The sequence below is a fragment of the Carettochelys insculpta genome, chromosome 1, assembly GCF_033958435.1.
Source record: "Carettochelys insculpta isolate YL-2023 chromosome 1, ASM3395843v1, whole genome shotgun sequence".
Taxonomy (NCBI): domain Eukaryota; kingdom Metazoa; phylum Chordata; order Testudines; family Carettochelyidae; genus Carettochelys; species Carettochelys insculpta.
This window is the reverse complement of record NC_134137.1, coordinates 5,156,823-5,184,184: the sequence shown is the minus strand read 5'-3', so window position 1 is coordinate 5,184,184 and position 27,362 is coordinate 5,156,823. Positions and strand designations below refer to the sequence as shown.

Genomic DNA, 27,362 nt, shown 5'->3' with positions numbered 1-27,362 from the left:
CTGTGCACCCTCAGCTCTGTGCGTGTTGGGGAGCAGGGAGGGGCAGCCCTGCATTGCCGCTCACAGAGATGCCCTCAGCAAAGTCCCAGCTGGCCCAGGTGGTGTGGAGGTGCCTTGCAGGGACCCCACTGCCCAACCAGGATGGGGAGGAGGGACCTGGTGCCCTGAGATGAGGGGCCGGGGCGAGGCTGCACGATTGGGGCGTGTACTGTGACATTACACAGGGCAGGGGATGGGTCCATTCCCTTCTCATCTTGCCTAAGCCAACCCAGCCCCATCCAGTCCCACGCCTCTCAGCCCAGCACTCGCCCTGGCTCTGGCTGTCAGACCTAGTGGTGAGAGGGGTCCGGCCAGTGCAGATCCGGGGAAGTCAGAACCGCAGCCAGGCCTGAGGCAGGCGAGAGTTCAGTGTTACGAGACTGGCAGGGTCAGGCTACCAGACGTCAGGCCAGGGGAGCAGAGTGGACCCCAGTGCCATGGAAAACCTATTGCTCACTGGACTTGTAGAGGAGCTCTGGGCCCCCAGCACCCCGCCAGCACGTTGCAGGATTGGGCCGCTCTGTGGGTTTCTGTTGCTGGCAGGTGGCGCCAGGTGGCACCTCAGGGCCTGAGACCCTTTGCTCCAGACCTGTAGTCCCCGACGCCCAGACAGTAAAGTTGCGGGGAGAGTCACAAAGGCCAGTGGGAGCTTCTGCCAGCACCCCATCACTTTTAGCAAGGGCAGGGATGTTCCCTCCTGCTGTTGAGAGCCATGAAGGTGAGCGATGGGGGCGGGGGCAGCATGCATTGTGTGGGGAAAGGCTGGTGCAGGAGGAGGGCTTTGGGGGCAGAGCTCAGGGGCAGGGGCCATGCGAGGGAGGGGCTTGCGGAGGCTGGGTGCAGTGGGGCTTCTGCGGGCAGAGGAGGGCAAGGCAGAGCTTTGGAGGAAGGGGCGATGAGGGGGAGCAGGCCCCAGTTAATGCACTGCTGGCCAGGACACTCCCATCTGGACACCCATCTGGAGCCGTTTAGAGCCTGGATTCCCCTTCCTGCAGCCGCTGGGGAAGCACCTTTGCAAATCAGGGCTGGGGTGTGTCCAAGGCAGGTTCTAGGAAAGAGACATCCCCCAGCTGCCCAAAGTGTCAGGCAGTTGTTGGAAGGGTTCAGCTCCAATGACAGATAAACGTTAGTGCTCACAGGGGGCAGGAGCTGGGCTGTACACCAGCTCTTTCAGAGGAACCTGTGAGAATCTCTCCTGGGGGGATAGGAGCCCATCTTCCCCACAGACACTGCATCCCACCCTTGTCTCTGACAGAGGTCGGCTTAAACACTGAATCATGTGGGTCACTAATTGTAATCTAATCTAAATTAAATCTAAACTAAATTAAATCTAAAACTAATCATGTGGGTCACTAAGGATGTTCATTGTGATTAACTCCAGGTGTGTTTGATACCCATAGGCGCGTCCAATCCTTGTTTGAATCTCGCTGAGTTCTTGGCCTCAACAAAACCCTGCAGCCAGGGTGGGTAACAGGCTGGTTACCTGCTGTGTGGGAAGATAATTCCTTTGAGGTGCACCTTTTCCTTTCCTTGCTGTCCCTTAGTCTTATGCTAGGAGAGGAAGAGCAGCTCCCATTTAAGTCCTCGGCACCACCTCCTGCCTCACACCTCCACACCTCAAGAAACAGAGTGGGGTAGGGAATAGCTTTTATTGGGACAACTTCTGTTGGTGAGGTAGACAAGCTTTGGAGCAATGTGGACACTTCTGCAGGTCTGAGAAAGGACGCAGAATACGAGGCTTAACAGGTAGGTAAGCAGGAGTCCAGGTCTGCCTTCACCTTCAGGTTAACAACAGCGGAACGAGTCTCTCAGCCCCTGTGAGGTGGTGAACGGAGCTATCCAGCCCCCGACTCCAGCTGCTCACTCAGGGCTAGGTTCCTGCTCCAGCCGTGCCTGTTTCAGTCCCATGTCCTGCACTGTGCACAGAGCTGGGTAGCCCTGTGAAGAAAATAAAGGATGGCTGGTTTCAAAAGAGGGATGAGTTCCCCCACCAGCCCAGGCTCAGTGTTACACAGCCCGGCCGTGGCAGGCAGGCAATGCGCTCTGCTGACGGGTCCCTGCAGTTACAGGGCGACTGGCTGCAGTGGTCGCTGAGGCTCTTCCTTCGATGGAGACAGGGTGGACAGTTGAGCTTGGCTGTACACCCCCCTCGCCACGTCATTAACTATTGCCTGGGCAGGTGCTTTTCGCTGTTTACAAGTGAGAAGGTGTTACGAGGTGCTGCACACAGCGTCTGCTGAAGTGGGACTTTGCCCACAAGAGCTCATGCTCCAAAATAGCTGTTAGTAAATGAGGTGCCCCAGGACTGCTTGTTGTTTTTGAAGATAGAGACTCACACGGCTCCCTCTCTGATAATCGACACTTCAGATGAGGTATTTATAGACAAAATATGGAACTTGTAGGGCATTCCAGTGAACAACGGCTTTTCAAGCAGCATTCAAAAGGAGAAAGGATCAGATATGACAAGGGAAAGGAAAGGGTTAATTCTCTGCTGCTCTTCCCCACCTGAGCAATTCCCACAGGCCAGCTCCCTGGGGCTCCCTGCTGGCTCTGAGACCCCCTGGGATTCCCAGGGCAGCTGTATAAACATCCCTGAACCTCAGCCCCGCTCAGTGCGGATTCCCCACCACCTGCAGCTCCCGACTGAGTCCCAGACAGCAACTGCTCATCCCCGGCTGGGGCAGGAGCCTGGTGAGTCCTTGGCAGGGAATGAATCTGTCCGGGGCGGCCGCACACACCTGACACCGAGGCAGTGTTGGAAGGGGGTGAGCTAGACTGGGGCTGCCTCACTCTGACTGCAGGGGCAGGACGGCAGCCCCTGGCACTGAGCCAATGCCCCCGGCCCTGCGCTGAGGGGCCGTATCAGGACGAGGGCGCCGGGTTACACTGACCCTCACCCGCGCACGTCACTGGGGCTCTGGCTGTTGAACTCAGTGGCTCTGGGCTGGGCCGTTGTTGGTTAAAGGGACAATTCAGAGGAAACCTCTTTGAAATCTCCCCCAGTCCTGTCACATCCTCACCCCAAATCCCCAGGCTGAACTCAGGGAAACTTCCCTCAGATCCACAAGGGGCTCAGGGCTGGGTCCAGCGCAGTTGCAGAAATTGGCTGTGCCCAGGAGCAGAGCTGTGACTGTGCAAACTGAGGAGCCCAGGAGCAGCTGACGACAAGGGCTGCGCTGCATCCGATCTTCCCGCTGTGATTCACCCTGACAATGGGATGGGCACGGCTGTTCTGTACGTTCTGCCTCGGCGCTGCTGTTGGACGGTTGTGGGCGAATTGAGATGGTGCGTGCAAATGGCAGAGAGCTCTTTGACCAGCTTAGTCCATCCCCCTCGTCCCCAAGGGCCAGAGCTGTGTGTACACAGCAGTGTAGGCCGGTGTGACTGCCTCATTCAGGCGGATGGAAGTTACACATCCCGAGCCAAGTCACTATCCCAGGGTAGGTCTGTTATGTGGTGGTGAATGGTGATAGACATTCACTGCGAGGGGTCTCTCCGTGTGCTTCTTCAAGTCTGTGCAGCCGGCCGGCACCGGAGACCTCAAGTAACCACCCGCTGACCACAAGAGCTGTTAAGGTACGAAGGTGCTCGGCCATGGCCTTGTCAATGAAGCAGAGACCGACCTGCGTAATGCCCCTCTGACGGAGCTGGTACCACCCAAGCAGGGGCAGCTACTTTAGCCAGGCCTCAGGCCACGCCTCTGATGCTTGCACATGTGTTGCAGAACCTCCTCCTACTCCATCCCTCACTCGTTTTTCCTTTTATGTGAAGGATTTTACCTATTGTCTCGGGAAAGTAGAATTCAAGGATTGCAGATGACCTCGGGGTTCAACGCTGTTATGTGGTCAGATGACTTCGCCAGGCATCCAATCATGCCCTCTCTGTACCTTGGTCTGCACTCTCCCATGTAAAACGGATAGACAGAGTTTATTTTCCAGTTGCGTTGGCTCCCTTAAGGTGTGCTAAGGACTGTCAGGCCCTGGACTTTGTGGAAAGCAATTTAATGTAGGACTCTCTCTCGATTCTATATGGCAGAAAACTAAGCATTTGGGAACCCCTTGAGCTCTTCCTGAAAAATCCCCTCACATCTTAATAAACCATGGAGTTGATTGGATGCTAGCAAAAGATGGATATGCAATTTAAAATATAACATAGAGGGAAAGGAACATGCTGTGCGATTTGTCAGGCTAGGGCAGAAGCTTAGGCTTGAAATATTGAGTATGGCAAACTGTTACTATGGCTGTTAACAGATACTACAACATGTGACAAAAATAACGGACACGTAACAGAAAGAAAGAAAGAAAGAAAGAAAGAAGACACACAGCCCTGGAATGTTCCTGCTCCTTTTTCAGAGACACCAGGCACAGGAACAGGATAAAACATTTGAAACAGCTCTCAGAAGCTACAAAGAGGTACCATCCCCTGTTGTAAAAGGCCAACTCCCATGTGCCTGACGAATGGGAACAGAAATAGAAAGAGGTGGGTCTAAGGAAATTAAATACAAAACAAGAGCCACTGTCATAGAACCACTGCCAACAGGACGAAGGCCAGAATTTGGAAAACCAAAACTAGGGCCTGGACCGGTGCCTGTCAGAATGGGACAAGGCTGTACACAGGAGGAAAATGCAGCAAACAAGACTGAGCCGGAATAGATAAACCAGACAAAGGACAAAAATAAAACTTTCTGCAGAGCCAGGGGGAGACAGAACCCACAATGTGAGTCCAGGGGTGTGAATAAAGAAAAAGAATTTCAAAGTGGAAAACTGCAATTAAGCAGGTTAGCATCTCGCCCTGATGTATTAACATACAAAGATTCCCCAAATCGCTAACTGCAGCACAAAAGGGCATTCCTGCAATCTGACTGCCATTCGCTCAAAGGTGACAGGCACTGAGGAACCAAGTTTTGTAGGAGTAGGTGCAACCCCACTTTCCTTCGTGGGCCAGGATAAAAACCCAAGGAGTAGGCTCCCAAGTGCTCTCACCCAGGAAACCCCAATCCATGAGGATTGCTAAAAGTAAAAGCTCCCTCAAAGGAGCTCTGCCCCTTCAGATTTCCTTTTGTAGCCTTTGTTCGGGTTCCTGACTTGGCTGCGGGTGCCTGTACCTTTTAGATAATCTGTCTTGTCAAAGGTCTCGGTACCCTTTTAGGTTGCTTTTCACCTGCCTATCTGCGCTTTGGCTCTTTCTGATTTAAAATTTAGCTTTTATAGAAACATCCAGAAGATAAAGCCACTGAAATCAAAACAAAACAACACGAAAGAAAAAAGAAATCAACGTCAAGTTTTTACTTCCAATAATGTCAGAAAATTGATATTTTTCACCCCTCAGGAATGCAGCAGCTGGATGTACTCCTTAGTTCTCTAGAGATACACGAAAAAACAAGCCGTCTTGTAGCATCTCAAAGACCAGCAAACTTATTTATTAGGTAATGAGCTTTCATGGGTAAGATCCGCTTCTTCTTTTTAGAGAGGTAGGTGGCAGAAAGGCAGGTTCTGCTCACCGACACAACAAAGTATCATACACATTGAATATCTTTCATGGTTTGCACGAACATGCCTTTAAAATGTATTTTGGTTTAATTGTTATTCACTTCTCTTTTATGCTCTGTGAAAGGGAAATTATGGTTATGGGAGTTTGTGCTACTAAACTCTCAAAAGCGTAATTGGCATCACAAACGAACTCTAAAAGGTTTGGTTACAACTATATAGCTAATTCTTGCTATAACAGCATCAAAACAAAAAGCAGTCAAGTAGCACTTTAAAGACTAGCAAAATGGTTTATTAGGTGAGCTTTCGTGGGACAGACCCACTTCTTCAGACCACAGCCAGACCAGACCAGACTCAATATTTAAGGCACAGAGAGCCAAAAACAGCATCTTAAATATTGAGTCTGTTCTGGTCTGGCTGTGGTCTGAAGAAGTGGGTCTGTCCCACGAAAGCTCACCTAATAAACCATTTTGCTAGTCTTTAAAGTGCTACTTGACTGCTTTTTGTTTTGATAGTGTATAGCCTAGCACGGCTCCCTCTCTACTGCTATAAGAGAACGTTCAGCAGGGGGAAGCAACGCACCTCATAGACCTCATAGATCATGAACATGTGTTTTAGACATATAGCATTGTAGTCAGTCTAAAATGTTAGCCACGCACCTCATATGAGGAGTAGCAGAGGGGTAGCCATGTTAGTCTGTATTTTCAAAAACAACAAGAAGTCCCGTGGCTCCTTATAGACTAACAGATATTTCAGAGCATAAGCTTTCGTGGGCAAAGACCTGCTTAGTCAGAGGCAAAGAGAATTTGTATGCAAGAATCACAACACTAGAGCTGGTGTGTTAAAAAGCTTGGTCTGTATTTCATTCATTCATTAAGCTTGGGTTTCAGAAAAAAAATAAAAGAAAATAATTTTATTATGTTACCTAATCTAAGATGTTTAAGTTTGCATCCCATAACATGAACCCCAGACACAAACAGATATCACCCCCCGAAGACACCAGATGATATCAGTGTGCAGTGAAAGAAAGCCCAGTATCAAGAAAAGGAAAATGAGTACCTTATAAAAATGAGATTGGTGCAATATGCACCTAACATATTTACCTAATTCACTTGTCAAAGAACAGAAAATCGCTGGTGGTTGATTTAACTTGTCTGCTTTGTGATAGTAATTCTTATTGCTGTAAAACAATAATTGCTAACCTGTTTTGTCATTCCTGTGCATAGGTACTATGTGCCTAATATGGCTAAGCTGTTCAACTATCACACAGGGAAAACGCAACAGGTGCAGGGCAGCAAAATACACAAAGGCAATGGGAAAACAAAAGGGTACAAAAATGTATGCTCCATAGTAGCTACTCATTGGGAGAATTTCCTCTTAATATTCCTCTTGGGCAAGGGGCAGAGCATCCTCACTGCAACACAGGCTGTTCAAAACAATGCTGGCCAATGTCTGGTACCACTTGCAACATCACTGCTCCAAATTGCTGTTTGACATGTCGGACAGGTAACACGCAGGACACTCAGCCTGCTACAAATGGTGCTACAGGGGACAACAGTAATGTCCCTCACAGGAGCGTGTTGCTACTTGGGCTACAAAAGTAATGAGACCAATTACAAGGCCAGGCTGCACATGGATATTATGCTTGGCTTTGAGAGTGTGTAACATGTGCATGATCATACAGTGTCTCCATACAAATATACTTTACATGACATATCAATATTATTCATAGATATTAATTGTCTAGGAGTGACCCCAAGGCTCTTCCATAAAACTAGAGTGAAGAGAACCTCATACAAGAGAATAGCCGACATATATGAGGCCAAATCCTCAAAAAAATGTAACTTTATCCTAAGAGTATTTTCTTGTAGTCAGTGGAAGTTGATCATGAACGTGTTTACTCCTGTGCTAGAGGGTTAGTTAGGGCAAGGCCCCAGAGGCTGAAGGAGCCAGTAGGAGGGTTCAACCTGGAAGAAGCTTAGCTCAGTGGTTAGCCCATTGGTCTTATAAACACAAAATTATGAGCTCAGTTCCTGAGGGGGCCTTTCAAGAAGTAGATTCAACTTAAAAAAAGAAAATATATAAATTGTGATAGGGCCTGCTATGAGGGCAGGAAACTGGACTTGATGACCTGGGGAGGGTCCCTTCCAGCTCTATAGCTATGTCTACACATGAAGCCTACATCGAAGTAGCTTATTTCGATGTAGCGACATCGAAATACGCTATTTCAATGAATAATGTCTACACGTCCTCCAGGGCTGGCAACGTCGACGTTCAACATCGACGTTGCGCAGCACCACATGGAAATAGGCACTGCGAGGGAACGTCTACACGCCAAAGTAGCACACATCGAAATAAGGGTGCCAGGCACAGCTGCAGACAGGGTCACAGGGCGGACTCAACAGCAAGCCGCTCCCTTAAAGGGCCCCTCCCAGACACAGTTGCACTAAACAGCACAAGATCCACAGAGCCAACAACTGGTTGCAGACCCTGTGCCTGCAGCATGGATCCCCAGCTGCAGCAGCAGCAGCAGCAGCCAGAAGCCCTGTACTAAGGGCTGCTGCACACGGTGACCATAGAGCCTCGCAGGGGCTGGAGAGAGAGCGTCTCTCAACCCCTCAGCTGATGGCCACCATGGCGGACCCCGCTATTTCGATGTTGCAGGACGCGCAACGACTACACGGTCCCTACTTCGACGTTCAACTTCGAAGTAGGGCGCTATTCCCATCCCCTCATGGGGTTAGTGGCTTCGACATCTCGCCGCCTAACGTCGATGTTAGCGTCGAAATAGCGCCCAACACGTGTAGCAGTGACGGGCGCTATTTCGAAGTTAGTGCCTCTACTTTGAAGTAGCGTGCACGTGTAGACAACGGCTTATAAGACATACGTATTTTGTTGCTTTCATACTGTTAGAACTTGGCAGCGACTCCACAGTAGTGAGTGTAAAAGGCAGATAAGTGCTGCTTTAACTCACTCTAAGAGTAACTGTTTGGATCTCGTGATCAATTGAAAAAACAAAAACAAGACATGTGGCAGAGATGGTGGTGTGCACAGCAACACCAGGAGCTCACTTTACATGACCCAGGTCAAGAGCCATCCAAAACCATCACCCTTCTTTAGGAATGGGGATATTCGGTAGCAGGAGAGAGTTTCTGGGTTGCTGGTACCACCCACCAGGCAGCTGTCACATAAGGAAGTTTTCGTATCTCTGATTCTCTCTCCAAATACATTCCAGTCCTGGCTGACACTCAAGTTCTCACTGATCTTCTCTTTTGCTGTTAGCTCCTGGCAACTGAATAGAAGCTCCAAGGGATGGTACATGATGCCAGTTGAGAATCAGACCTTTTTCATCCCTGAAACCTTCATCCTTGCTGGCTTCCCGGGGACAGAGGAGTCTCAGGTCTGGATCTCCATCCCCTTCTGTGTGATGTACATTGTGGCGGTTTTTGGGAACTCTCTGCTCCTATTCATCATAGGGACAGAACGAAGCCTCCATGAGCCCATGTACCTTTTCCTCTCCATGCTGGCCGTGGCTGATCTAGTGTTATCGACCACAACAGTGCCCAAGATGCTGGCTGTATTTTGGTTCAGAGCTGGGGAAATTTCTTTTGCTGCCTGCCTCACCCAGATGTTCTTCATCCATGTCACTTTTATTTCTGAGTCGGCCATCCTGCTGGCCATGGCGTTTGATCGGTATGTTGCCATCTGCAATCCCCTGAGATACACCACTGTGCTAACCAAGCCTGTGATTGGGAAGATGGGGCTGGCCATTGTCACAAGAAGTTTCTGTCTCATTTTTCCCCTTGTCTTTCTCATAACACGGCTGAAATTCTGCAGAACCAACATTCTGCCGCACCCTTATTGTCAGCACATGGGCATTGCCCGGCTGGCCTGTGACAATGTCACAATGAACTTCTGGTACGGCGTAGCGATGGCTATTTTAGCAATTGGTTTGGACGCTGTGCTCATTGCCGTGTCTTATGTGCTCATCCTCAGGGCTGTCTTCCGGCTCCATTCTAATGATGCCCGGCTGAAGGCTCTGCGCACCTGTGGCTCCCACATCTGTGTTATATCGATGTTCTACACCCCATCCTTTTTCTCCTCTTTCGCACACCAATACGGGCACATCATCCCTGGTTATATTCTCAACCTACTGGCGAACCTCTATGTGCTCATCCCGCCCATGTTCAACCCCATCATTTATGGGGTGACAACAAAAGAGATCCTGAAACGGGTGATTAACTTGTTTTATCATTGCTGCAGCAGGCGCCTTGTGCTGAGCTAACAGAGGATGCAGATAATGTTCTGGGGCTTGGAAATTAAAGCCCGATTTTCATTTGTTCTGTAGGGGTGTTTTCATTCTGGACTTTGCCTAAACTTGAAAGGTCGCCAGATTCACCGGCAGACAGTGGTTCAATAAAAGATATTTCCTTACCCATCTTGTCTCATGTACCTTGTGGGATGGACCTGATTCAAGAACACCGTGCTCTTCCCCAAACGGCCGTCCGACCCCACAGGACTTGTTCTAAGTTGAACGGGAACAACCAAGGAAGAAAAACCAAAGTTACAATGACTGGGAGTGAAAGCACAGTGTGTACATCTCCTCTGCGACAAGCTGCGTCTGTGGTGGACTTCTAATTGTGAGAAAGGAACAGGCAAAGGGGCCAAGCCATTGGCCAGCGGAACAGGCGCTAGAGTGCAGGCTGGGAAAGAGGGGTGCTGGTCTGCATTCTCCACTGACTTGCTCTGCTAAAGGGGTGCAGTTTCTTTCCTGTGGTATTTCCTCACTGCAAAAGTGAGCACAATTTGCAGCCAAGATGGAGGGCCTGGGTAAGTGTCCTCAGAGGAGAGTACATAGAATGCTTGGCCCTTCTGCCATCTTCTTCCACGGAACCTTCCTTTCCCTAAGGGCTTTGGTGAGGGTCCCTGTCAGAGGCTTTCTGGAAGTCCCTGGACCACGCTTGCGCACACACTAGGTGATGAAAGAGGATTTCCCCTCACAGAAGCCACAGTGACTCTTCCTCAACACACAGTGTTCGTCCCCAACAGCCACTGGGGGGCACTTGCCGCTGGCACTCCCAGATGGGCCATATGCTGCTGCTACCAGTGTCCGCTTATCGGCCCCTCTGCACATTTAGCAGGCTCACTTGGCAGATTATCAGGGGGCAGAGAGGCAGGCGAACCACGGCCACTGGCTGCCCACTCTGTGAGTGCAGAGCCAGGCTGGACATGCAGGAGAGGCAAGGGCAGGTTTGTGTCTCAATGAATTTGAAGTTCACAACCTGAGTAGCTCTTTCCATTTGTGCTCTAGCTTCTGCTTGGAGACATGTCCCCTTTGGGTCTTGGGGGACATAGGAAATGGAGAGTTAGTTGCACACCAGCTCTAGGTGAACCACCTCCTGCTCCCACTGCAGTCAGAGAAAATTGACCCTTCCTTTCTCCCAGTCCAGGCATTCAAAGAGGCCTCTGGGCAGGCCAATGTGATGACATCCATACCAGCTGTGAATCTGGATTGGAACGCCAGAGATCTGGGATCTGTCCCTAAGGTCTGCCATCGGCCTGCTGGGTAACTGTGCACAAGTACATCATTGTCCTGTGCCTCAGTCTCCCCATACTTGAAATGGGCCCAATGCTGCTGACACCTCTCTGTAGAGTGCTTTGAGACGCCATGATGGAAGAGCTCAATACTATTTTTAACATTTTGGTCCACTGGGGCCGCAAAGGCCTGTGTCAGGCACCTCCCAGTCCAGAAGCAGAAATGTGATGCCTCTCCCAAGGAGCTCACAAGCTGGCTAGACCTAACTCGGGAGGAACAAGTGTGTGCACGACATGGCTGTGCCCTCATTCTGCACCGTGAGGGACAGTAGGACCCAGAAGAAGAGAAGCAGGGCCACAGGCTTTGAATCTGACCCTCCACCACTGTCCTGGCTTTCAGTGGGGTGACTCCTGATCTGGCCCATGGCAGAGGGGAATCTGAGCCAGAGAGCCGGCCTGGCCCTGGCCTCACACTCCATGGTTCACAGACCCATTTATTCCAAGGCCAGAAAGGACCATTGTGCCCATCCAGTCTGACCCCGGCATAGCCCTGGACGGAGATCTGTCCCACAGGAATTCCTGGAGCAGAGCTCCAAGAAGAACAGCCTGTTTTGACTGAGAACCAGCCAGAGATGGAGAACCCCCACCCCGGTCAAAGGTTCCTGCCGTTAATTCCCTTCCCGTCTGAATTTGTCCATCTCGGTTTGCCAGCCCGGGGTCTGGCTGGGCTTTGCTCTGCTGGACTGAGGGTCTGTTGCTGGCGATATCCCCTGCAAGATCCTCTCCTACGGCGACCACCCATTTCTCAGAATCCATAGACTCACACCCTCCATTTCCCCCCTTCATTTTTTCTCTGTTAAACTGAATAGGTTGGGCCCTTGGAGCCTGTCACCCTCAGGCAGGTCTCTAATCCTGTAATGATTCTTGTTGGTCTTCTCTGATGCTCTTCAGTGTGCTGGCCTCTTCCCTGTCTCTGTCCATTTAGGGACATGGAAGGGACGGCCAATGCTGTTGCTGCTTACAAGGATGTTACTGTTGATCTCACAGTTGGCACAGCTAGGGGGGAGGCTCTGAACCAGAGCAGTCTGAGAACCCCTTTGTCGGCTTGGGGAGCCATCCCACCATTGGGGGCTGTGGGTCGGGGCAGCCAGCGTCCTACGTCAGCAACAGAGACCTGCCGGCTCCACCGTCTGCCTCCCAGAGCTCCACAAGCATCTGCTCCAACAGAGCCTTGTGTACCGGTGTCACCACCGGGCTGTGGGCTGTCAGACCTAGTGGTGAAAGCAACCGTCAGGGAAGGGTAGATAGGGGAGGTCAGAGTCCAAGACAGCCCTGAGGGCAAAGCATGAGTCCAGCAGGGCCAGGCTAGCAGGATGTGAAGCCAGGGCAGCAGGTGGGAAATGACACACAAAGCAGAGCATGGACAGATGCCCGTTCCAGTCCTGGGTTCCTATAGCAACTGTGGACCAAGCAGATCCCCCAGCATCTTGTCCAGCAGGTTGCAGGATTGGGCCCCTCAGTGGGATTTCAGCTTCTGGCCTAGCAACCTCTGGCAGGTGGGCGTGTAGGAGTGTCTCAGGGCCCTGTGACCGACGCTCCACTCCTGTTGTCCCTGACACCCAGACAATGACGAGGGCAGAGTCACAAAGGCCAGTGGGAGCTTCTGTCCTGGCGCTATTGCTGCCAGAAGCCATCAGGGCCCAGTCGTGCCTGCGTTGCCAACGGGACAGTCCCAGGCAGAATCTGTCCTGGGGAGGATACGGGATAATCTTCCCCCCACACGCTGCATCCTGCCCTTTTCTCTAACCGAGATCTGGTCAGGCCCGGAGGCGTCGGGGTCGGTCTGGGTATGTCTGATAGCCAGATGCATTTTCAATGCCTTCTTCAATCTTGCTACAATCTTGGCCACAGCAGCACCCGCACCAGTGAGTTCCGCAGGCTGATTCTGTCCTGTGGGAAAGGGGTTTTGTCGTTGTCCTCGATGTTCAGTTTTACTTGCACCTTTTATTTTTCCTGTGTTAGGAGAGGAAGAGCAGCTCCGATTTACCTTCCCAGCACCACCTCCTGCCTCACACATCTGGAGAGACTGGATGGTGGAGGGAATATTTTTTATCGGGCCTCCTTCACTGGTGAGACCTACAAGCTTTTGAGGAGCACAGCTCACTTCTTAGGCTCCGAGAAAGGCACTCAGGTTGTGGCAGCTAATTCGGAGGTTAGGAGAAACAGGCCAGGCATGTAGTCACCTTGCAGGTTAACAGGGACACTGCTGTGAATCAGTTTCTGGAGTGTCTGGTCCTGATACTAAGTGCTCACACATCTCCATGTTACCTGCCCCAAAAGAGCAACTGGTCCTCTTCTCAGGTTTCCCAACAGTCCCGTCCTCTGTACTGCACATGGCACTTTAGAGTACTCAGGAAAAACCCAGCAAAAACAAGCGTTGGTTGGGTGGAGAGGAATGGAGAGCTCACCCTCCGCTCTCTCGGCAGGTCCCCACACCTGGAGGATTGATCTGGTCAGGGTCAATCTTCCAGGGTTCGATTTTGTGTGCCTAGTGGGGGCACCCAAAACTGAGCAGTGAGGGGCCATCAGTTGAGCTCCTGCAGCGAGGGCAGGCAGGTAAATCAATTGTAGATAGGTCAAGCCCAGCTCTGTAATTGCAGTAGCTGGAATTGCAGATCTACAAAAGTTTTTAAGGCGTAGTCTAGACCTGGCCTCTGGGTTAGCTCGACAACGCCTCCGTGTGTGCCGGCCAGCAGAGCAAGGCTGTGTGCTGATGGGTTCCTGCAGCTGCCTCTGAGGCCTGGCTAACGCAGCCGTCCCAGCGTGGCTAATACGAAGAGAAAACGGCCGTGCTCCCCAAACCGGGCAGGAGAAGGGCAACTGTCGCAGACACACACGTTGCTGAGAGGGGCTCGGCACAGAGCACTCACACATACACCTTCCTGCAGGGCAGTGCCAGAGCATCCCCATAGCAGCACCTGCCCCAGGAGAGCAGGGACACGCTGCTGTCCTGCCCCTGTGGTCAGAGTGAGGCAGCCCCAGACAGGTTCCTGCAGCTGCCTTTTCTCCATCCCTTGAGGTTTTTAAGTCCTGGCTGGGCAAGGTCCTGGCTGGGATGACTTAGTGGAGGTTGATCCTGCTTGAAGCAGGGGGCTGGACTCGATACCATCCTGAGGTCCATTTCATCCCTGTGATTCTGTGAGAGGAGTTGAATGCTTTCGGATGCGTGTGAGTGTTCCCCATTGATCACCTGGGGATGGATGCTAACCTTGTGCTTAACTATTACCTGGAAACTTATTCTGCAGTTGTTGTGAATTGTAAGATATAAGCCATCAGTCCACATCTTACATGCTATTTTTAGGTCTAAACATCCCATGTGAGGTGTGGTGAGTTTGTCAGGTGTGAGAAGGCAAATGTCACAGCACAGGGAACATTTTGCTGGGGGCACAGTGTCACAATCTCCTTTCTAAATAACATACAAAGTGAGACAGTATTGCATAAAACAGGGGAGAGGAAAGAGTTAATTCTCGGCAGCAATTCCCCACCTGAGCCAGTCCCACAGACCAGGTCCCTGGGGCTCCCTGCTGGCTCTGAGCCCCCCTGGGATTCCCAGGGCAGCTGTATAAACATCCCTGCACCTCAGCCCCGCTCAGTGCGGATTTCCCATCACCTGCAGCTCCCGGCTGAGTCCCAGGCAGCGACTGCTCATCCCCGGCTGGGGCAGGAGCCTGGTGAGTCCTTGGCAGGGAATGAATCTGTCCGGGGTGGCCGCACACACCTGACACTGAGGCAGTGATGGGAGGGGGTGAGCTAGAGTGGGGCCGCCTCACTCTGACTGCAGTGTGTGTCTGTGACAGTTGTCCTTCTCCTGCCTGGTTCGGGGAGCAGGGCTGGTCTCCCTTTGCATGAGCCACGCTGGGATGGCTGCATTAGCCAGGCCTCAGGCCTCCTGCCAGGCCTCTTGACACCAGAACGTATGTGCCAGGCCCTGTTCCTACTCCATCCCCCACTCTTTGCCCTTCTTGCTGGGAGAAGAGGGAAGGAGGTTTACCCATCGTACAGGACAATCATAGTTCATGGACTTCAGCTGGCCCAGTGGTTATGTGGCGTCCAGACTGTGAATCCATCCATACCTTGGTCTGCTCATTCCCTTGTACAACTGATGGACAAGTTCTATTGGGACCCTCAGCCTATTCCTCACGATGGCCCAGGTGATAACTGTAATGGCCCTAACAGGAGCGTGTTGCTACCTAGAGCACCAAAGGAAAAGATACAGGCGGCAGTGTTTGGCTGCAGTCATTGTTATGCTCAGTTATAGGAGGGTGTAAGATGCACACACTGATACAACAAATACATACAAACAGACTTTGCACATCACATCATTGTGAGCCATAGATATGAATTATCAAGGAGTGAGCCCAAGCCTCAGCCATAAAACTAGCATAGAGACCAGTCCATACTTGACGTGAGCCCACAGATTTCATGCCAAATGTGAATTAAATTAATTTACTCTTGTGCTGGAGGGTTGGTCAGGCCAAGGCCTCAGTGCTGGAAGGAGACAGGAAGAGGAATGTGAATTAAAGAGATTTTGTTCTCATGCCATTCTAACCTGCGAATATCAGAGGGGTGGCCGAGTTAGTCTGTATCTCCAACAACAACAAGAAGTCCTGGGGCACCTTATAGACTAACAGATATTTTGGAGCATAAGCATTAGTGGGCAAAGTGGGCTTCATCAGATGCATGAGTGGGGGGTTCCACAGGAGGCTTTAAATATATGGGCTTATGAAAAGGAGGGAGTCCCGGTCAAGGGGAGGGCCAGAACTGACAAGGCTGGTTCAGTCACAGAGGATGTGGCCCATTACCAGCCGTTAATGTGCAGTTGTGAACATCAAGAGAGGAGAAATCAGGTCAATTGAATCAGGGAGGATGTGGCCCATTATTAGTAGTTAATGTGGAGGTGTGAACATCCTGAGCAGAGAAATTGCTTTTGTTATTGGCCAGCCACTCCCAGTCGCTGTTCAGTTCTTGGTTCATGGTGTCAAATTTGCAAATGAAATGCAGCTCTGCAGTTTCTCTTCAGAGTCTGCTTTTGAAATTTTTTTGTGGTAGGATTGCTACTTTTAAGCCTGTTACTGAGTGTCCAGGGAGATTGAAGTGTCTTCTTACAGGTTTTTTTTGTGTTACCGTTCCTGATATCTGATTTGTGTCCATTTATTCTTTTATGTAGAGACTGTCCAATTTGGCAGAGGGCCATTGCCTGCACATGATGGCATAGAGTTACAGAATCATACAATCACAGAGCTGGAAGGGACCTCAAGAGGTCATCTGGTCCAGCCCCCTGCCCCAAGCAGGATCAACCCCAACTAAGTCATCCCAGCCATGACCATGTCAAGCCGGGATTTAAAAACCTCCACCACCTCACTAGGTAACACATTCCAGTGCTTCACCACCCGTCTGGGGAAGTAGTTTTTCCTAATATCCAACCTACTCCTCTCCTTCTGTAACTTCAGATCATTACTTCTTGTTCTGCCACCTGTCACCACTGAGAACAGTATCGGAGAGGTGGCCGGGTTAGTCTGTATCTTGAAAAACAACAAGAAGTCCTGTGGCACCTGATAGACTAACAGATATTTTGGAGCTTAAGCTTTCGTGGGCAAAGACCCGCTTCACCAGATGCATGAGTGGGGGTGTTCTCTCTCCATCCTTTTTAGGGCTCCCCTTCAGGAAGTTGAAGGCTGCTGTTAAATCACCCCTCAGTCTTCTCTCCTGCAAATAAGCCCAAGGATCATTGTCCAGGATGGGTTGTAGATCACTGATGATGTGCTGGAGAGGTTTTAACCGGGGGGAAGGAGGGGGCTGTATATGATGGCTAGTGGTGTTCTGTTGTTTTTCTTGTTGGGCCTGTCTTGTAGCAGGTGGCTTCTGGGTACACAACTATCTCTGTCAATCTGTTTCTTCACTTCCTTGTGTGGGTATTGTAGTTTCAAGAAAGCTTGGTAACATCTTGCAGGTGTTTGTCTCAGTCTGAGGGATTGGAGCAAATGCAGTTGTACCTTAGTCCTTGGCTGTGTACAATGGATCGTGTCGTGTGCCCTGGAGGGAAGCTGGAGACATGCTGGTAAGGATAGAGGTTTGTGGGTTTCCAGTACAGGGTGGTGTTTATGTGACCCTCACTAATTTGCACAGTAGTGTCCGGGAAGTGGATCTCTTGTGTGGACTGGTCCAGGATGAGGTTGATGGTGGAGTGGAAATTGTTGAAATCACAGTGGAATTCTTCAAGAGCCTCCTTCCCATAGGTCCAGAGGATGAAGATGTCATTGAGGTAGCGCAAGTAGAAGACGGGCCCTAAGGGATGAGAGCAGAGAAAGCACGAATGGTTCTGCAATGGGCCAGACTTCCTGTAAAATGGGTTATGAACATAAACATGCATGACTCAGAGATACTCTGGAAAAAGGGGCTCTTGTAATCTATCATTTTCAATGGTATAAACTGATGAATCTGTATATGATATTTTTTGGCGCGCATCATTCTTATAGGCAACGTTGGAAATATGGAGCATATGTCTAGTTATAGTTTTAAAGGTGCAAATACAACCATTACTGGTGCTCTTGATACGACCCAAAACTCTGGGTTATCTTCCTAATGACTGAGTAATCAGATTAACCATTTGTAAAGAGCTATGTTGGTCCTGTAAGTCTAAGAGGTGTTTGGAGACAGAGTCAGGTGACCATGCCACCTGTGACTGGCCTCCACTTTGGAATCAAGTTTTTGCTTCCGGAGGGATGTTATGTGCACCAAGGTGTGTGTGGATGTGCACCACCAATAGAAACACAGGCTGCCCGCTGTGGAAGCTCTGCTAATCAGCCAGGGAGCACCTGAATCTCTCCTGGGCTCCACCCACATGCCTTGCTTATGTAACCCCTCCGCTGGCAGGAGTCGGCAGCAACTAGGGCCAGGTTCAACATCTAGGGGCTCCTTTTCATCCATCTCACATAGAACCAGCTCGAGCCCCCACCCAGTAGCTTGGGAAATTCACACACCCCCTGGTGCCGCAGAGAGGCAATGCTTCCCCACTCGCAATCAGAGTCCGAGTGGAGAAAAGGAACTTTTAATGAAAGAGGCAGAAAAGTCACATGGCAGAAGGTTGGAAAATACCACAGCCAGAGTTCAGAACCAACCCTAAGGTAAATGTCCCAGCTCAAATGGACGGAGCAGTATCCTTTGCCTCCCAGGCTCACCAGTGCAATACTGTAACCAGCCAATACACACTCCCACACTTTTTCCGTACCCCCTTCACATGCCCCACTTACAACTCTGTCCAACTGTGGCCCTGACACATCACCCTGGTGCATTCCCTCATTGAACCTGAGGCAATGCCACCTTTGCGCTGGTCCAGTGTTCCGCTTACCCCCTGCCAGCTGCCCCACCGGTTGCACCTGCAGCCGCCTGCTGCTTCTTTTACCAGCCACCCACCGATCATGCATGCTGGTTGCCCGCTACTCCTCCTACTGGCTGGCCGCCAGTTGCCCCGACCTGCTGTCCACTGGCTGCCCACTGCTGTCTTATGGGTTTTGCTGTAGGAAAAACACTTTGATTCCAGATCTCCATAGCTTCAGCTACCGACGATTTCAGCTCATAGTGGCATTCAGCTCTAGACCCAGCTACAGCACCTCAGTATCTACCAAGGTGGATTCTCACAGAACAGCTATAGATGTGTCTTTAGGTTGACCTTTGAAAAGTGGGGGGAAAGTGGGGAGAACTAGTCAAACCAGTCTTACAGCAGTATAGCCAAAAGGCTTGCAGCCAGCTGGTTCAACCCCTATCCCTTCTCCTTCTCCTTTTACCGCACAGTGCTTAGCTGGAGGGAGCCCTCTGCAATCCATATCTCACACAGTGGTGGTGACTGCCCTGTACCCCCACAACAACTTCAAGCATTGATGAAACTCCACAATTCTTACACTGGGTGAGAGTATTACTGTGACTTTACAACAACATGCTCTTTACAGCAGAACAAATGTCATTGCTTCACCTGCTCCCATCAGGCTTTGTTTACAAGGTATTACACATGCACACCTTCGCATTTTCATGCAAATGATCTCTGAAGGACATATTCCCCAAATCCTTCACACTTCCAAGAGAAAGTTTACTTAAGCAATGGGAATCTTTCCCCTTGTCTTCCACCTGCCTTGGAAATTGCCTGAGGCACCCTAAGCTGGAACCGAACAGCATTACAGTGTATGGGACAACCCAGTCAGGTAAGAGCTTTCCTGACTGGAAGTTTTCACCTGATGTAAGGACAGCAGTTGAGAGTGTGAACTCCCATGGAACTAGTGAAACAGAATGAGCTGTATGTTTTCTTTAAGTATCAGGGATGGCCTTTTTGCAGTGAGAGGTCTGGGAGCACAGGAGACTGGTGTCTGCTGCAGGATGGGGGGCAGGAGTGGCTGATGCCTATGTGGAGGTGTAGGCAGGAGGTCCGACATCTGGCAACAGCAGCAGCCGGCGAGCTCCTTCCCACCCTTCAGGCACCAGTCGCCCAGTCACCATCCCGCATGCACCAGTTGCCCCTGCTCCCTCCCACAGGCACCAGTCAGCCCAGCCCCCACTCCTGGTGCAGGCGCTGTGTCAGGTGATGGCAAGGCCAACGAGATCCTGGCTTGTAAGGGGGTCAATCTGGTCCGCACCTTGCACTGGCAGTGGAGAGATCTGTCTGGGGATTGTAACTTGGCACTGAGTGTGCGAGCCAGGTGAGACTTACCTGCGGTGGCTTTGTGGGCACATCCAGTGGGTGCTGCAGTGGGCAGGGCACCTTTACGATTGGTCACCGCACTCTCTCAGTGACAGGGGCAATGGAGGCCATTTTGGGGAGAGGGAAGAGAGGCAGTGGGGTGGAGGTGGGGGGAACCAACATAGGCCACAGGGGAGCCAGCAAAAGCCGCAGAGGTTGGGGGAAAAGCTGATCACATTCTGGACTCTTCCAAAACATTTTCATGACTATTGTGGGATGGACAGATGGACGGACGCCTCTCCTTTCTCAGTGAAATAGGAGTAACAATGTGTTTTATTTTAATTTGATAGCTCCCTTTGATCTGCCTCTTTTTCTTAAAATCACTTAAATCCTATTGTTTTACTTAATAAAAAATATTTTGTTTTTAATCAAACCTAGTGTAAATTGTTATTATGTGGGCTTAGCAACAACTGTGAATGTCTCCTTTTAATTGAGAAAGGGAACTTACCTGATAAGCCCTCTCTGTGCAAAACTTCTGCAGAGATACAGATTTATTGGAGATTTTGATTCCTTTGGGGGGCTGGATGCCCCAGGTGCACTGCCCTAGAACTGCAACATCCCAAAGGTGAAGTAAATCAATGGCTGCATTGATCTCTAGGGGGCCAGTAACCCCAACTCTGTGCTTTGGTTGGGGGAAACCAGAGGATGTGGCCCAACAGGACAGGACAGTGGGGAGCCCCAGGGAGCAAAAGGGTGGGTGTCAGTGGCATGATCAGCTCCCTGGGGAATGTCCCAAGAGGTCTTCTGTGACTGCATCCCATCACAGAGTCCATGGCAGTGAGCATTAAAACCAGAGTCAGGGCCAGAGGAGCCAGTTGTGTGACTGCCTTACCACCGTCAGAGTCACTGCTTGCATCTGGACAGCAACTGCTAAAATGTGCGGAGCAGAAAATCTTCTGTGTACAGCAACACCAGAGGGCACCTTGATCAACTCAGGGCCCAAGTCCCCCAAACCATCTTCCTTCTTCGGGAATGGGGATGTTCTGTAGCTAAAGAGTATTTCCGGGTATATGATCCCACCCGACAGGCAGCTGTCACACAAGCAAGTTTCCAATGGTGTTTCTGATTCTCTCCCCATATTCATTCCAGTCCTGGCTGACACTCCATTGATCACTGATCTTCTCTTTTGCTGTTAGTTTCTGGAAACTGAATAGAAGCTCCAGGGGATGGTACATGATGCCAGCTGAGAATCAGACCTTTTTTGTTCCTGAAACATTCATCCTGACTGGCATCCAGGGTACAGAAGAGTCGCAAGTCTGGATCTCCATCCCCTTCAGTGTGATGTACATTGTGGCACTTTTCGGGAACTCTCTCCTCCTATTCCTCATAGGAACAGAACGAAGCCTCCATGAGCCCATGTACCTTTTCCTCTCCATGCTGGCGGCTGTTGATCTACTGCTATCTACCACTACAGTACCGAAGATGCTGGCTGTATTTTGGTTCAGAGCTGGGGAAATTTCTTTTGCTGCCTGCCTCACCCAGATGTTCTTTGTCCATGTCAGTTTTATCTCTGAGTCGGCCATCCTGCTGGCCATGGCATTTGATCGGTATGTTGCCATCTGCAACCCTCTGAGATACACCGCCGTGCTAACCAAGCCTGTGATCGGGAAGATAGGTCTGGGAGTTTTCACAAGGAGTTTCTTTCTCATTTTTCCATTCGTCTTTCTTATGAAACAGCTGAAGTTCTGTAGAACCAACCTCCTGCCACACACCTATTGTGAGCACATGGCCATATCCCGGCTGGCCTGTGATAACGTCAAAGCCAACCTCTGGTACGGTGTAGTCATGGCTATTTTAGCAATCGGCTTGGATGCTGGGCTCATTGGTGTGTCTTACGGGCTGATCCTCAGGGCCGTCTTTGGCCTCCCATCCAACGGCACCCGGCTCAAGGCTCTGCACACCTGTGGATCCCACGTCTGCGTCATACTGATGTTTTACCTGTCATCTTTTTTCTCCTTTTTTGCATACCGGTTTGGGCACATCATCCCTGGTTATATACTCAACCTCCTGGCCAACCTCTATGTTGTCATTCCACCCATGTTAAACCCCATCATTTATGGGGTGGCAACAAAAGAGATCCTGAAATGGGTCATCAAAGTATTTTATCGATGCTGTGGCAGAAGCTTCCTGCAGAGCTAAAGCAGGGAGAGGAGAATGCCTTGGGGTTTGGAAATTAAAGACAGGGTTTCGTTTGAACTACAGGGTAACCGGGGACTTCAACTGTGTTAGCTTGAAAGCTTATCTCACCGGCAGAAGTCGGTGAAATAAAAGATATTTTCCCACCCAGCCTGTCTCACTTACATACGAGTACTGATACGCACACACCAGCAGAGGCAGCCAGCCAGAGCGAATCTTTTTCTAAATTGCAGGGGGAAAAACAATCAAAATACAAAGGAGGAAAGAAAAAGGCAAAATGACCATGAGTGAGAGCATGTGGTGTGCATGGCCTTTGTGGCACTCTGCGTCGGAGCTGGACTCCAGATGGAAGCAAAGGCACCGGCAAATTGTGATGGGGGTTCCGGGGTCCCCAAGCTCTGCACCCCGTCCACAGCCAGAAGTGACTCTCACTCATCAGGTGGAACAGAAGATTTATTGGGCAACAGAGATGCAGCAAGTAAAGACATGTCAGTGCAGCAAGCAGGAGAGCTGAGAGGAGGATATCCCCCAGAGGGAACTCCAGGCCTGGAGCCCCTGTCTGGGGTGTGGTCTGCCTTGCTGCTCCGTAGCCTCCCAATTCCCCCGCACTAACTGCCTGTCTCTAATTCAAACCCAGCCGGGCTCCTCCACGCTTTGTTTCGGGACAGGAGTGTTACCTGACAGCCTAGTTTGCAGCCAACAGGAGGTCATGCACAGCCTGTGTGAGCTGCTCATCCTGTTACACACACACACACACTCCCACCACATCACACAAGTGGGTTCTCGGGTCCGTGGGACGGGGAACCAATACTGTGGCCCAGGAGAGAGGGGTTTTAGTCTTGGTTCTGCTGTGTCACGTCCATTCAGTTTCTGCTCTCCTGCACTCCCTCACTGGAAAAGTAAGCAGAGTCCGCAGCCAGCAGGGAGGGACTAAGTGTCCTCAAGGGACAGGGCTCTTCTCGCCGTGCCCCAGCACCAGAATGGGGGGTGGCTTTGGCCACACTATCACAAGCCCCTTGATCTGGAGACCCACCCCAAGAGGACATGACTTGAACTGGTCAGTGGGAGCCTTTTATCCTGGTGCATTTGCTGCTGCTGCCCTTCAAGTCTGCACTGAGCAGAGGAGTTCTCTGACTCGGCCCCTGGCTGCCAGATGCCATCAGGGCCCCTCCATACCCAGGACATTGACGGCACATTCCCAATGAACTGCTGAAGCAGTGGACTGAAGGGACTCAATGGGCAGTGGTGCTGACAGCCACTATGGCCTTGGGGCTAAAAAGGGACCAGGGGTCATTTTCCCACCCCAGAAGGGGCAGGGCTAAGTGCAGAAGAGGCGGGGTTAGCCTGGACCACGCCCCTAGTGATTTGGCACTGCACGCTGCAGCATTTCAAGGGGGCCCGGATAGGGCAACCATTCGCCCAGTTTTCACTGGGACAGTCCCATATTTAAGCTGTCTCACAGGAGTCCCAGCTTTTTTTAAGCATACGGGCAAATTGTGCCATATTTTGCAGGGCTCCTGTGCCCCACCACTTGGTGCCTTGGATCAGGAGCACCACTTCTTCCCTGCCCCCCCCCAGGAGGCTGCAGAACCCCTACCTCAGCAGCCCCCCAGGAGGTTGCAGAGCCTCCGTCCTCCACTTCCCCTCATTGGGAGGCTGAGGAGTCCCCATCCTTGGTCTATCCCCACTGGGAGGCTGCACAGCCTCCATCCCCAGTTCCTCGCCCTGGGACAGTCACCCCCATCTCTGAGGAGCCCTGGTGTCCCACAGTTGCCATGGGGAAATGTGATCACCATAGGCCTGGAGCTCTGGCTGCTGCCCCTGCAACTGTGGCAGCAATGGCCGCTGACGCTCTGGGCCCCTTTGAAAAGCCAGGCCCATGGACAAACGCCCCTTTGCCTCCCCCACCCCCATCACCAGCCTGTCAGTGAGCCGAGTCCCTGCGCTCAAGGCAAAGGTTTCCCCGTTCGGCTGCTGATTTACTGGGGTTTGGGTTTGGATGGAGGCAAAGGGCCAAGGGGGCCGTCACTTTTCAGATTGTGAGGGATGTACCTCCCATTTCCTACCAACCATACGGGGCAGCCAGAGGGGGCAGGGAGAGAGAAGTGATGGGGGTCGGTCTTGGGGAGAAGGCAGGGTGGGACCTCCGAGGAAGTGGCAGCATTCGGGGTGGGGCTGGGGTGGACACCCAGCTTGAGCCATCCAGGGTGGGGTGTCTCAGCTGCTGAGCACCCACAGTTCCAGTGCAGGCGAATGGAGCCCCCAGTGCTCAGTGCTCTGGAAATCAGGGCCGAGGGGTGTCCCAGGGCAGGTACTTGGAGAGACCCCCCAGAGCAGCAGGGAGCGGTTGGGAGGGGCCAGCTCCCCTGCTGGTGAAATGTTGGGGCTCACAGGGCGCAGGCGCTGCACAGCCCATCAGCTCTGCCCCGTCAGAGGAACGTGGGACCCCCCGACTGGGTCAGAGCCGGGTCCGTCCGGCCTGGCAGTGGCGTCAGGTGCTTCAGGAGAAGCTGGGAGACTCTCTCATGGGGGGTGGGGGATAAGGGACCATGTTTCCCCCCACACAGAGTCCCACCCTTTTCTCTAACAGAGAGTGTCTCAACCCAGCCCCAGGGGGCCGCTCACCCTTCCAAAATGCACATTGTCATTGACATGGCAAACCCCGGGAGCGTTTGAGACCCACGTACCGTCCTGCCCCTTTCTGGAGTCATGCTAAGTTCCTAGTCTCACCAGCTTCCTGCTGCAGACGTGTTGGGTGGGAAGCTACTTCCTGGTGTCGCTTTTGGTTTGACACCTGTTAGTTTCCTTCCCTGTCCCTTGTACCTGTGTAAGCAGGGGAAGGGCAGCTCGTTTACCTTCTCTGCACCGCCTCCTGCCTGACAGGCACACGTCCAGAGAGATAGGGGGTCAGGAGCAGGAGCTTTTACTGGCTACACCAACTCGTGGTGAGCGAGAAGCTTTCAGGCTTCACGGAGCATTTGATTGGGGCCAGGGAAGGTAATGAGTGTGCCAAAGGGTGCAGTAAGAGATATTCCCTCCCCTTCATTGTCTCTCTAGTATCCCGGGACTCAAAGGGCCATCTCTACTGAGATCATCTGCCCCATCATGTGCCAGCAATGCCCCTCTGCCATGCACATGGGCCAAACTGGGCAGTCTCTGTGGGAAAAATTGCATGGACACAAATCAGATGTTAAGAATGGCAGCGTACAAAAACCAGCAGAGAGCACTTCACCTTCTCTGGACAGTCGGTAAGAGACTGAGAAGTGGCCATCCTTCAACAATGAAATAAAACAAAATAAAATGAAATAAAAGAAAATAAATCAAAGACAGACTTTGAAGAGAAACTGCAAAGCTGCAATTCATTTGTGAACAGGCCCTGAGCAGCTCCTGCCCTGCAGACAAGACTGGCTCCAGACCCTGATAACCATCCAAGCACCGCTCACGCCATGGCTACTTCACGGACAACGGCCCGGTCTGCTCTAGAGAACAAAGTCGATCCCAGATATGCAATTCTAGCCACGCTATTAGCATAGCCAGAATCAATGTATCAGAATCGACTTTCTGCCTTGTGCATATCGGGGATCTTTGGGCTTGCACTAACGTCCCTCACTCCACGCAAAAACATGAGGTACCAGGGTTGACGGCTAAGCCCTGAGAGATTGATTTTGCCACGTCCTCAGACATGAAGTGCAGATGATCAGTTGTGACATGTTGATCACCTCGTAAGTGTGGACTTATCCCGAGACCCTGAAGAGCTGAGATTCATTTGAAACATTTCCACTGTTGATCTGGGTTGGAATAGGGACTGGGAATGGCTGGCTCCCTCTTCTGGGATTCACACCTCCACATCAACTGCTGGGAGGGGGTCACATCCACTGGGTGGGAATTGGCTCCTCGTCAGCACTGGTCCTCCACTTAAAAAGGTAAGTCCCTTCTTTCCATGGCCTAGAATATTTACATCTCTCTCTGAAATCCCCACTCCACGCCTCTAACAAAGTGGATCTTTGCCCGATAAACTTATGCCTGCATAATTCTGTTAGTCAACAGGTCCTGTCATTGTTAAAGGGCTACAACAGCTTTATTTATATGCATAGAGGCGCCTAAATCACTCTGTGTAAGAAGGACTGTGATGGTTCTCAGGACAGGTCTGCACTACAGGAGGTTGATTTCACATAGGAAATTTCAGCTACGTTCCTGTTTTCCACTTCTGCCATTAATCACCTCTCCTGTCTTGTGCGCCACACTTGTGAACACTGACAATACAACAAACATTGGTTTATTTCAGAGGAATGGGAAGTTCGCTGGAAACCCAAGAGTGGGGGAACAAGTCGCTGCCATACAAATCAGGAAACGAGAACTTTGAGCAATGCTTCCCTGTCCCCCCTTAGGAAAGTAGGTTCCCACCCCAAAGGTAAATCTCCCCCAGAGCTGGATGAGATCCATGAGAACCAGGTTCTATTCTTCCCTTGCACTCAGTGAAAAGAGCCAAGGGGCACCCTGTGTTACACTGAACCTGTCTTTTCTCTCTCTGGGCATAGGCCAGGCAATCCAGCCTGTTGTACTGCTCCTTCATTTACCTCCAAGAGGTTTTCATGCTCTGCAGCGGTTTCTTATGGTTTTCCATTGACAACCTGGGGTTGGAGCCAGGCTGGACAACGGAGCCTGGTCTTGCAATCCTGGCTAAGCAGGGTGGAGTAACAAAGTCTCTCCCATCGCCCCAGAAAGGCCATCACCAAGACACACTGTGCCTGGTGACTGACTGCTACTCCAGAAGGGCCAAGCGCACTGTCAGTGTCAATGTGGTATTGCTTACCTCACACCTGTGTGTGCCTTTTGCAATGGTTATGGATGGGGACAACGTCCTGCACACACCTAAGCACTACTTCTTATGGGTAGACGTTTCACAAACGAAGACTTGGATTTGATGTAGTGAGTTTGTCAGGTCTGAGGCGAGAGTTGGGTGCAAAGAACGGGGAACATGTTGCTGGGGCATCAGCGTCACAGGAAAAAAATAGATTCAGCAAGGGAGAGGAAAGGGTTAATTTGCTGCTTCTCTTCCCCACCTGCGCCAGTCCCACAGTCCAGGTCCCTGGGGCTCCCTGCTGGCTCTGAGCCCCCCTGGGAGTCCCAGGGCAGCTGTATAAACATCCCTGAACCTCAGCCCCGCTCAGTGCAGATTCCCCATCCCCTGCAGCTCCCAGCTGAGTCCCAGGCAGCATTTGCTCATCCCTGGCTGGGGCAGGAGCCTGGTGAGTCTTTGGCAGGGAATGAATCTGTCCGGGGCGGCCGCACACACCTGACACCGAGGCAGTGTTGGAAGGGGGTGAGCTAGACTGGGGCTGCCTCACTCTGACTGCAGGGGAAGGACGGCAGCCCCT

General features: G+C 51.4%; 2 protein-coding genes across 2 annotated transcripts; both read left to right on the top strand.

The window, feature by feature from the left end:
• The first annotated feature begins 8,844 nt into the window (after positions 1–8,844).
• Positions 8,845–9,810, top strand: LOC142002433 (olfactory receptor 52B2-like). The gene has a single exon (XM_074978558.1). The coding sequence runs from the start codon at positions 8,845–8,847 to the stop codon at positions 9,808–9,810; it is 966 nt and encodes a 321-aa protein (XP_074834659.1).
• An 11,211-nt stretch (positions 9,811–21,021) lies between these two features.
• LOC142002430 (olfactory receptor 52B2-like) lies at positions 21,022–21,987 on the top strand. Its single transcript, XM_074978548.1, has one exon. The coding sequence runs from the start codon at positions 21,022–21,024 to the stop codon at positions 21,985–21,987; it is 966 nt and encodes a 321-aa protein (XP_074834649.1).
• Positions 21,988–27,362: the final 5,375 nt, after the last annotated feature.